At 40.0% G+C, this 12,461-nt stretch overlaps 1 protein-coding gene across 5 annotated transcripts in view; it reads right to left on the bottom strand.

Annotated features, from left to right (window-relative positions):
* lrmda (leucine rich melanocyte differentiation associated) overlaps positions 1–12,461 on the bottom strand; it is a 269,087-nt gene that overhangs the window by 18,964 nt on the left and 237,662 nt on the right. For 4 of the 5 annotated variants that reach the window (XM_042433267.1, XM_042433268.1, XM_042433269.1 and 1 more), the window contains one exon: positions 10,254–10,338. In XM_042433267.1, the coding sequence (XP_042289201.1) occupies positions 10,254–10,338 (85 nt within the window). Of the gene's footprint in view, positions 1–7,535; positions 7,644–10,253; positions 10,339–12,461 lie in introns of all 5 variants that reach the window. The other variant, XR_006099911.1, reaches the window with a different exon arrangement.

Below are 12,461 nucleotides of genomic sequence, written 5' to 3'. Positions count from 1 at the left end.
TTCCACATGGCATGGGAGTGTGTGCATATATCAGTCTAAACAAACTCATGCATTTTTGTCTTCACATACTGTGTGTTATCTACATGGCCAACCATGGAAGGTAGCTGTTTCAGTGTGTCATTTCTACTTGAAGCCTGTCCTCCAACACGACACCATAGTCCACCTTATGTTACAGTGTAAATGATCACTGCTGGCCCCTTTTCTCACTGCATATTAGTGATTCCATGGCATCTATAGCTCTGTTACGATCATGCCTGACAGAAAGGTTCAGTGATGTAGCACAGCTGTTAAGCCATGCAGAATGTGTTGTCACCCAGCATGATAAACTGGCCACCGAGTGAATTGGAATCTAATTTGTTGGAGCCATTAACCAGACCAGCATTAAGGCATGTTTTCATCTTGAATGATTATGGTGTGAGATCAGTTACTCTAGAATTACGATCTACAGTCTACTCAAAATATAATTTATTAAAAACACCCTGATTAAGATGTATGATCTAACATAAACCAACAAGACACATAGTATTTAACAAGTACTGCATCATATTTTTTTAACTTGCTGTATCATACAATCTAAAATATGAGACATTTCGTATCTCTCTGTAAACATCCCTGGTAATATACAATAATTACAAAGCTACAAGGACTTATTGTGGTCTGATCATGTCCCCTTTAGCATGACAAGTTGTCCAGCATCTGCCAGCATGTTAGTAGCTATTCATCAGAATGAAGGGTAGAGAGCCCTCTCACACAGACAGACTCCGCCTGCTCACTGAGCAATTTGTTTCAAGGGGTAGTGACACAGAAGAAAACTGGTGGACCCAACATCCATCCTGCTGTAAAAATATCCAAAACCATCTGGCAGCTAGCCCCCATCCTAAATTACTATGATGGACTCCCACCTTTGGAAACCATGAAGGCTACAGAAACCTGCTCCAACTTCTGATTGAAAGTATGACTGGAAAGCACAGACTGCATCTCAGTTGTCCCGAACCACAACTACAAATCATGGCGGAAAATGAATAATAGGGTAGCTGCATTAGCAATACCAGAATTTCAGAGCTGATTCTAGCAGTAAGACCTATCCACATTGGGTGATTTATGTTCTGCTACTTTCCTGAGAATGACCAGTGCAACTGGGAAGTAGACCAAGGTCCAGAGCACCAGCGGTATGTTTTTCCAAGAGGGCTGGGCCAGATTGGCAGGAACCCATGTCCTTGTCTATCGGTCTGACACGTTTGGAGTACAGGCCAACATATTGCTTCAAACTGACGTCTGTTATTTGTGCTTGAGTACGTCTTAACGGGTGAGTCCAGTTGGGTTTGTATCATCATAAATAATAAAGGTTTGTCTGCAATGGTCACGGACGGTAAAGATTTAGTAGGCTACATATTTTCCTGCTGCTGAGAAAATGGTTCAAAGTTTGTAATCACCATATTTCAGTGGTGATGGATGGAGGAGTTCAAAAATATGATGCTAAGCTTTCAGGCTCAAAGTTCAAACTACTTACTGTTCATTATAAAATAATGTTGGTGTTCTACAAAAACTGTACCATCAGTGTATTTTGTACAGTGACTTTAGGTTAATAAGATTCAGATAGATAATGTCTCAATTGATCTGTGAAGTGGCGTCATAATGAAATTGCTGGGATCACCTCAGTCAAAACTATTTCAGCATATTTTAAACCTGACTGTGAATCAGCCCTTATTAAGGCAGAATATCACAGAGGGAAATATTTACGTTCATACCAGTAGTGAGAAGAACTAACAAAAAAATATCTTGGAATAGCTCTGAAGCTGACAGCACTATCTTTCCACTTTAACTTTTTGCTGTATACGTCCAACATCAGTTTAAGAACTCAAGATACTCTGGAGACTCTCTCAGCTACATCAAACGGCAAGGTAAAAACAATAGTGTCACTGACATTTCCCCAAACCCAGCACAAACAGAATTATTCACACACTGTGTGAGGAGTGCCATCCGATAACGGAGAGATAATGACACTTGGTGGAAGGCAGCTTTCTCAAAGCAGTTTAGAGCTGGCACGTCAGAGTTCAGCAGTTAAGCCTGTCATAGAAGTTGAGGAGGTTATCCTGGCATTTTAATCAAGTCTGCTTCTGAAGGAGAAAACGGTGGGGTGATTTCCAGGGCTAGTAATAACAAGGACAGGCCTGCTTCCAAAAATGAGCTCTCATCACTTTGGATGCGGACAGTGTAGTGTTATGTGAGGCTGTGGTGAAGGATTGCAGGCCCAGTTTGCCTTGTCCCCTCTCCCCTCATCCATCTCCATAGGCCGGCTTTAATGGATATTCATGTTGCTGAGCCAATCCACTCCTGGGAGGAATAATATCACATCATCTGACTCAGATAAAGGAAACAGAGCCTGTCCTCATAGAGGAGGGGAACTGTACCACTGTGATGAGCTGTTATATGCAGCAGGAGCAACACAGTCACAGAATGAATTAATGTGCCTGAATTTAAAAGTTCTTGATCATTCAATACTACAAGTCTGTTTTTGAAAAACTGTATTATAGAACAGGTTAAGCAATTAGCGTTTTTGTCTGTTTGAGAGGGTCACACACTGGTGTCTGCATGCATGCTCCAAGATAACATGGTGTACAGATATGGAATACCAAAGCATACATTATCATGAGTTTTCAAAAAATTTTACAAAAGTAATTGTCATTCTTTACTTATTTTTTTGGATTTACATGTTTTTTGTTGTTGTTGTTTTTTTAATTTTTACATATTAATTGTCCTCTGATTTGGTGAACTCTTAATTTAGAATGCTTTTTTATCATCATTTTTTAATTTTGCCAGTTTTGTATTTATTATTTTTGGTCTTTTTGCCTTTTTTTTTCTTAATTTGAGGGGAGTTCTGTAGTATAAGCCTATGGCATCTTGACCTCTCCTGTCACATCTGCTTTTTTTCTATTATCTTGTTTTTATGATGTTCTATAAAGGCAAACATAAAAAACTAAAACAAAAAAACATACAAATACTGAGTACTGTAACATCATGTTTGGATATACTATACATATTGAGAAATACATTATTTTAAGTAGTCTTCAGTAAGTAAATCAGACAGTGTAGGAAAAATTATGCCAGGCTTAGTTTGTATGTTATAGCTTTGCAAAATCGCAAAAATGTGTCTGTGGGGACAAGTCTTCATACAAACAAACAAAACCATTTTACTGTGGTTTAGATTATTGTGGCTGCATTCTGATTTACATGACTATATCTGAGACGAGACACCCAGTCATTAGAAACAAATCTTTAACATCTCATCAGCTCACAAACTGGCAAACACTGCAAAGACATAAAACCTTCATGCAGTGACGAGTGCTTGGGAAACATTTTTATGAACTCAGTACCCGGGAAGAAGGCCATGTCTTTACTTTGTCAATCCACCTCGTAGAGTTTGGTGCATAGGCTCACTCAACACAAGCTTATGGTGTACAGCTGGCAGTGAGATGTGTATATATATTCTCTATAACAATATTTCATCATCTGTCTTCTCTTGTTGACGTTGAAGTCACGCATCATCTATAGATTGCTTTATTACAAGAGTTTACAGAAAGCAAGCTCTGCAAAGGGTATATTGGGCCAGTGTGGAGGAAAAGCTTAAACTATGTTCTTTCCATATACCTCATTTTGTTGTGTAGGCCAGAGCAAGCCTTTGTGTTTAAGAGTGATGTTTATCAGGGGACAGATCCTGCTGGTATAATCATTACGAGGCTGAGTGAAATGTCTTGCAGAGCACGTACATGTGTCTAATGGGAAACGTCAAAGGTGCTCTGTCTTTTCTCACCGAGCTCCAGAGAGGACATTTCCATACTCATGGAACATGCCAAGGCAGTCCAAACCAGAATGGGAAGATTATCAGCAGAGTGATGAGAGTTTTCATTCTAACTACAGAGTGACATCAAACAGAACTGAGGTATCACTCAAGATAAGCACGGAAAACAACTCGGGAGTGGAGTAACAGATGTGTGAGGTAATGTATCAATTAATTTACCAAAAAATTTCATAACCAATGGCACATGTGTTCCCCTTAAATCACATAACTCCATAAAAAGTTCATATTTTTATTCACAACAGCATGTGATCCATGCAGTTATAAATAAAATAATCAGTCCTGGCAATTACACAAGCAACAATAAGCTGACATTGGGGAACTGTATATCTGTTTTGATGCATTAACACTTTTTAAAGCCATCAAACTCACTTTTAGTTTTACTAAGTGCGTTGTGCAAAGAATATAAAGTCATCAGTCAAACCAACAACCTTTTCCTTCATAATGACAACAGCTAAGTTTCAGCACTGGCAGTTTAGTTATCCATTAGTCATGTATCTCATCCAGATGTCTGGTGGAGGAGAGGAGGGGAGGAGGAGATAGCAGCAGGTGTAGATCTCTCTGAGCCCAGCTGAGCTCTAAAAGGCAGTGCTTAGCACCCACAGCTCTGTCATCTGGCCTCTCCCCTGTCTCCACCAGCCTCTCGACAGCCCATTCCTCATCATTTACCCCTTTTTGGCAAAGCCCAGAGCCCTTCTAATGGGCTGCTCTGAATGCTTCCAGATGTTTGTTTATTTGTTGTGCAGCAACTGTAAAACAGTTTACTCTTAGTTTGGATCTGTTCCCGTTGCTCCATTTTTTGGGGGGCTGAGGGAGTGTAGCAGGAGTTGCGGTGCAGATCACCCCGACATGTAATGAAAGAGAACCGCCAAACAAATGTGAGGCGCCCCATGGGTGTCGTCAGGAAGTAGCTTTTTTTTTTTTTGCTTTGAAGGCTGCTTTCCTCCTGGGATTTTAATAACAGTTATGCACCATTTAAGATACATACATACAAAGTAGCTGGAAGCAGGCCCAGAACAACAAGATTAAAGGGGCCCAGGGCTCATACTGTAAGGCAGATTTCAGGCCTTGTCTGTTTACTCTGCTTGTACAAAGATATCCCTTTCATTTACTGCTGTCACTGCTGAGGGATGGCCTACTCAAATTTAATCTGATACCTGTAAAAAAGCAGTTACTACTGCCTGGCATATTTATTTAGATACACAGAGGAAATGAAAGGTATTTTATTAAAATCTTCTCTGTGCACATGGATATATCAATCAAGTCTGAAGCATCTTTTCTACATACTTCTACAGTTATAATTAGATCTATGAAATAAACTTGTGAATCACACTTCAAAATGTGTCACCCAAAGAAAATGACAAGCTGGTAATAAATAACCCAGCACATTGTTTTGCATGGAACATACTGAAATGATAAATTGTCATGGTATGACATAGGAAAGCAACATGTCATTGGATGTGGCTTATATCATGGTATACCGTATTTCCTCAAATAAAAGACAGTAGTTAATTAAAAGCCAGGTCTCAAATAATGGCCGTGGGTGTGATTGACACAAACAAATAAAGGCCGGCCCCAAGAACAGGCCGGGGAAAAACAGAGGTTGAATAAACTACTGGTGCCTATTATATAATGTGAATGTCAGTTAAGAATAAATAGTAGTTACCTGGATGTAACTCCAGTTCTATGAATACATGTGTAGCCCTCTTGCCGACATTCACAGAGAGGGGAGGGGGACAGAGGAGACGCGATACTGTTTAAACATGGGAATAACAGCACATATTTTAATAATAACGACAGCAGCAATACTACATGAGCACGGGTAACCAAGGTAACCAGGATAATTTAGCTAAGCCGGTGAGCATACATCCATGAGCATGCTACATGCATGCTGCAGCTAAGTGGTGCACCACCAAAATGTTCCGGGTGGAACTCAAGTGCTAGAATTATTGTTCTGGTAATGTAGTAACAAAAACAGAGAAAATGGAAGCAGATCAGAAAACAAGGAGGCTTTGTACTAAAATATGAGCAAATATATTAATCAAACAGAGGGAATTAGAAATAAAGTCCTCTCTCTAATATAAGCCTGCTTCCAATAAAGGCCTGTTACCCTCTGCAGTTGAGGTAAATAAAGGCCCCGGCCACTATTTGAGAAAATACGGTAGTATGGTATACTTCATGAAGACACACAGTACTCTAGGCTCGGACTACATTTTGGACTGTTAGATTTAGAGTTGAGTTGACAATCGGACCAGTGCTGAGAGTTTGAACCAAGGTGACAGTAGTGGAGAATCCTCAGGCCCCTCTGCCAGACTATATACTCCACTCTACTCTGTGTCACGCCTTCACCAAGACACACTGGAGCCCCCACCATCCTCCTTCACACTGTCTTTTGTCTAGTTCTCTCTCATTTTTAAGTCTTATTTCACTGTTTAATGCTCCTCATGTCTCCTTTATCTTTTCCCCCAGTTCTGGAAATCTATCTATTGTCAGACCTGCTCTATGAAACACTTGATTTAGATTGCACTACCACTACAGCAGATCCTCCCCTTCACTCCCTCTTTTTCTTCTCCTCGCTGCCTTGTTTTGCTCTATCTCCTCCAGGATGACTCCTCCACCAGGCAAGACAGGAGCTTATCCTGGAGTTCTGTCCTTGGTTTCCACCCCTCTCTCCCTGGGCAGTGACCTGCCAGCGCTGCCCTCCTCTGGGAGCTCCTAGCTGCTGTAATTACCTCTGGCACCAAGACTCTGGGGCTTCCACACAGGTGACACAGTGGAGGGGGTGGGTACAGATGGTTGAAAGGAGGAAAGGGAGGTTCTTTCTGTGCAGCCGACAGGGCGATGTCAGAATTGCTGCTGCTTGCTACTGCTGGAGTCAGATTAAAACTATACAGCCTCCCTCGTATCCCCATTAAAAAAGGCCACTTCATTAACCCTTAAAACAGCTACTGTCACAATCACATGTGGTATAATGTGTGCCTGGACACAGTTTGACTAGTTACTAGGAGTGTAACAATTTATCAAATCTATGGTTGATGTCTATACATTGTGAAATGTATAGTATATTTCTGATAGAGCAAAGTGTCTTTTGTCTGAGTGTGCTTTCTAAAATTATAGCATAAAACAAAATCCGTATTTTACAGTATAACAATGTACAGAGATGACAAACACAGGATATACAGTATCACCAAAACCCCTTACTTTTTCAACAAATCAACAAAATGTGTAGTGACTCATTTAATTTACCATGGGTATTAAAAAACAAGTGTTGCATTGAACAATATAAAATCATGTAACATTTTGTTTCACCCCTATTGTTTATATCCTAAACTCAGTAAAGGCTCAGTTATTTGGAATTACTGTCTGAAAAATGTTGTTTGTTGTTGCACTGCTTTGCCACAGCTTTGTTCTCTTTGAATGAGAAGTTATTGTGACCGTCTCCCACACATATAGAAAACTCAAGTATGTTTATGAAGAGTAAATAAGAAAAAAAAAAAACATAACAAAGAGCGGGGGTAGGGGCTGGAGGCAGGGACATGAAGAGGAGGTGAAGGGCGAAGATGAGGGCTGTGTTATCTAAGACTGCAGCACTGCATCATAAAAATAACAAATGGAGACTGTCACTGCTGCTCAGATCTCAGACAGAGGAGAAAATATTTCATGTGTCAGATCCCCTCACCTTTAAATGGACTGTTCTTAGCCAGGTCTGATTTTGACAAAGCACAGGGCCCTTCCTGTCCTTACATCCGGTTAGAGCTGCCACCGGTCAGGCTGTGATGACATAGATCTGTCCTTGGAAACATAAACGGGGGCTGTGAGCAGTCTACTCTGTGTAGGGAGGGGACAGTCACTGTTGACCTGTTTTGCTACCTCAGTGGTGGTCAGCTCATCAAAGTGTTTTGTTGTAAGGACAAAGGAAGTGATGAATGTCTCTGGAATAAGAGGTTGGGGATTATTCCAGTAAGGACCCAAAGAAAGATTATTGTAAAAAGCCTGACTTTAAATTAACTCTTGATTTGGGTTTAAAGGGGCCATATTATGAAAAACTCACTTTTTCAGTACTTGTGTGTATACATTTGGGTTTCCGATGTGCCTACTAACACACAAACTGTGAAATAAGACAACCCAGTCAGTTTGGTGTGGGCTGGCTTGCTCTGTACTCTTGTGATTCAACAAGCCATTCAGATTTGATGCCCCTTCTTACGTCACTTGGGGCTTCATTGAAATTGTACCGCCCCTCATCCATGCCTCTATCTGAGTCTCCACCCACTAAATTTCCTGAGGTCCACCATGTTCTCTCGCAAGCGCCGCTGGGACCCGGCTAAACTAAGCTAAGCTAAAGGTGAAAAATTTGTATCACAGGACTTGGCCAGGGGACAGACCCACTGCTTGCTGACCAACGGCCGCTGGCAAGGGAGCAGAGCTGGAGAGTCCTGCTTTGCTGCTGTGCTGCTGGTCTCATCTTCTGGGGGAATAAACAGCTGATTCTGCTCTGATCCGGAGTGGTTTACCGAAGGGAGGAGTTTATTTTTTAAACTTTTGGTATTTAGTAGATTTATCTTCAAACTTGCTTCTCAACCTAACTTAGCCCGAGCTATGTTAACACCAGTCACACCTCACCTCATCTTAAATGCTGGTGAGTTAATATAATTTTAAAGTTACACAGTATGTAGATATCTATGTGTATAAACAATAATGTCGCTGCCATATTAATACCTTTAGATGACATTATTTTGAGTGTGGATGGAGCAGCTACAATGTTAGCATAGCCATGATTGATCTGAACTCCATTCAGAAGACAAACATTTTAAAAGTTGTTTGCTTGTCGTCTTGCGGACAGACCTGTCAAAGCATGAATTCAGACTTAACACTTTGGCATCATAATGTAGTTATTACAGCATGATCCGTTTATTGGAATTAAATCACAGCAAAGTCTAAGTTTATTTTGGGATAATTCAGACTTAGCTTCAGTAACACCACCGCACTGGTTGGGGACTAGTCATTGCCTGCCATTGCTCATTGGCTGTTTGGGGCGAATAAACACAAATGATCCCGTGGGGTTTGGTGTATTTGCTGCACCAATGGGCACCACTGTGTTTTCTCTAGCAGCCCTGGTAGCCGGCGCACTGTGTAGAAGAGGGGAGTGAGGTGGCTGGGACAGGCACTCAAACCGTCTGTTCTGAACAGAGCTGTTTAGATAGGATGAGAAGGCTGCTGTGGTGCTTGATCCTTGTGGTATTTTGACCAAAGCATGTCAGATACATTTTATTAAGACCCCAGGGAACTGTGTTAACTTGTGGAAAAGAGGTATAATATGGCCCATTAAGCCATTTTACAAACCCAAATCAGTCGTTCAAGCTAACTGAAGTCTGAACTGTAAACTGCAAATGCAGAATGTAGAAACACAGACCCGACTTACCAAGCACACATCACCACAATGGCAATGGAGAAGACCCTACTTAATAACTTTTATTTGTCAAAACTGTTATGTTTAAATACCATACAATTCAGTAATATGTGAAAATTGATGACCTGGTTCACATTTTAATTATTTGTTGGCCTGTTTTGCATTTAGAATGAATTATAAAAATGCTACTTTTACAATGCAGTGATATTTATGGTGTGAACTTATTTTTATTGGCTTTATTTTTATTGTAATTCTAATTCTCAGGATAGCTAATAAAATGTATTTTGGTGGTGCATTTATAAAGGCATAAAGTACATAAAGAGCATAAAATGGCCAAAAAAAAGACTTTAGATTCATGTGTAACAATCAACTTAAATTGATATAAATTATGACATATTGATACACATTGTTTTTTGTACACTCTGACATATGGGTGTGGTAAAATAAAATGGAATGTCAGGGCTTTTTTTTCTAAAACCTCAGCTGAGAATCTGTTACAAACACAGTAGGTGGCCTTCACGATTAATTTAGAACATTGTATCTTTTTAATGAATTCTTCCTTGAGTGCAGTGTTTGATGTTAAGAAGATGCTACACAATAACATCAACTGACTACACAGGGTCAATATGAGGCCTAATCAATGTCTAGTATCAACAGATCAAGGATGCCTCATCTTGTATATGTACTCTATGCTCCCACGCATACATTCAGATCAGAGTTAAAGATTACTCAGATTTATTCCCACTATCAACACATCACACAGATGAGATGAGATCAATAAGAATAGATAACATAACTTCAACTCAGTCTCAAGTTCAATAGATTCCCACTCTCTGTAGCTGTTAGGGTTATGACTTCTATTTACATAATCCATGGGCCCAGGTTTTGATTGAATGCATAATAATAATTGTGTAGCTGTAGAGTATCTCTACAGATGTATGTACAATCTCCTTGACTGAAAAGGTTATGAAGTCGCAATGGTTTTCTGACCTTTGTGGTTCCTTGCATCTCTGGATCCTTGGGGTAGAGGACTGTAGGGCAGAGGGTGACTCTCGCATCCAGCCTCATTGGATGGCTAGGAGAAAGAAAACATAAAAATAGAACAGACATTTAGTTTTTAATGACAAGTATTTGTCATCATGTTTGACTGTGAGTGACATAAATCATTTTGGATTGATACAGGAAATGTTGGAAACACTGCCTCTGTTTTATGACATAATGTGGCAGGTCATGTTTTATTACTGCTTACGTGTTGTGAAGCTACAACCCTGGTTTTAATGATCTGATCTACTACCTGGTTAGGGAGGGGAGGTCTTAACCTTCACTCAGCCATGCTCTCCTGCCAATTAAAGGGTAGACGTCACTCACTCTGAACAGCCAAATGTAGCTTTGATGGGTGTCTGACAAATGGTACAAAATGACCTCTCTACACTGGTTTTAGAAACTGAAATACCATTTGCATTTTAAATACTCACCCTGTTTAACTTACCATCCTATTTTAATGTTACATAGTTAAAATGTGAGGTAAATATATGCATAGATTCTTGGCTGCACAACTTGAATGAGTTACTGACAGTAAGCAAAGTCAGAAGTTCAGGCTAAACAAGTGTGACAAATTGCTGCTTTAAGAAAAAGAGAAAACAGGGGCCTGAATCTCAGAGCATGTTCCCAAACAGGTCAAGAGTTTCTTGTGCTGTTGTTCTTTCATGCACTTTCAAGGTCCAAAACATCCTCTTCCTTCCCTTAGCCTTTTAGCTAGTGGAGCAGGCAGTTTATCATGACACAGCGATATCTGATGCCTTTGCAGAAATACTTTCCTTTTCTGCAGGAAGGAATTCACAGGGCCTTTAATCATAGCAAGAGACTCAACTGACAAATACATATTAGAGATGGTTTGGCACTGCATTTTTCCCACTTTTATTGTTGTTCCTCTACATGCCCATGCATAACCTTGAGAAATGGAATGGTCTGCACTGTTAAATGGAACCATATTCTTCATGGGCAAAGAGAGCACTGTGAATTGAAAACGATCACATAATGTGCTTTCAGATAGCATCTCTGAAAGGCATTAAGGTCTGGCCAGCATGTGTCTCACATTACACCAACGGGAAAAATGGCGAAATAACCCTGTTTTGAGACCTTACTACATATATGCTGGTGGACTATGCTTTTGAAAGAAATAGCTTGGAATAAAAATGTTGTTATGACAGCAGACCTGCTGCTCTCAGCCTCTGGAGTGGCTGTTAAGAAATATCACAGATCACTCCCTGCTTGTATGCTGTACTTGTATGGAATGTGTAATACAAGAAGTAAAACAACCCAAAATAAGAACATACTGTACTCAGTAAGAGCTGCCACCTCCCATTTAAAGAAAAAACAATCAGGTATTCTTACAGTACTCAAACAGATATTTTTGACTGCATCACCTGCAAAACTTCATCATCAGTCCTATGTAAAAATAGATATATATATAAATAACTTTATTACAGTGGGCCTCATGCATGAATGTTTTCTTGTTTTTCTCTTATATTTGTTCTGGCACAAAGCAATAAGACGAAAATAAGAAAATCCTACATGGGATTCAACAAACTCTCTAAACTGCCTGACTTGTCATAAATCGCTTGTTTCAGCATGATGAATGCCACCTGTTCATGAGGAGGTGTGCGTTTGTGAGATGTAATCATTAGCATAATCCACACCCCCAAAATTGCCATAAAAGACGAGTTTAAAGTTCCCAAAGAGTAAAAACACTGTGCAACTTCAAGTCCTGCTTTCAGAAATCAGCAGACAAACACATAACAAATTTAGGAGTGGCAGTAGGAGACCAGAAACAATTAGAAAATATGAATCCAGCTAACACGTCATCAGAACAGCTCTGCAATGTGACGGAAATAAAGAGGGAATGATTTGACATGAAGTTAGATGCTAAAAAACATCTTTCTAAGGCAAAGCGCTGCGTGATGGGTGGCGGTCAAGGGTTATGACAGTCACAGAGATATTAGAGGAGAATATTATTGTCTACAGGTGATGTTACACTGTCAGCTACAACACAAGATGATACTGGACAGAGACCTGCAGAGAGACACAGAGGCAGCTGTCAGAGTGAGAGAAGTTTCAAACAACCACTGAAATGTAGGAGCTGCTGCGCCAAAATATACCAATAAAAATCATAAAATCTAAAAAACCCTTTAAATAAAT

Source organism: Thunnus maccoyii, chromosome 14, assembly GCF_910596095.1.
Source record: "Thunnus maccoyii chromosome 14, fThuMac1.1, whole genome shotgun sequence".
NCBI classification, from domain to species: domain Eukaryota; kingdom Metazoa; phylum Chordata; class Actinopteri; order Scombriformes; family Scombridae; genus Thunnus; species Thunnus maccoyii.
The sequence above is the reverse complement of the archived record's forward strand: the minus strand, read 5'-3'. Positions and strand labels throughout refer to the sequence as shown.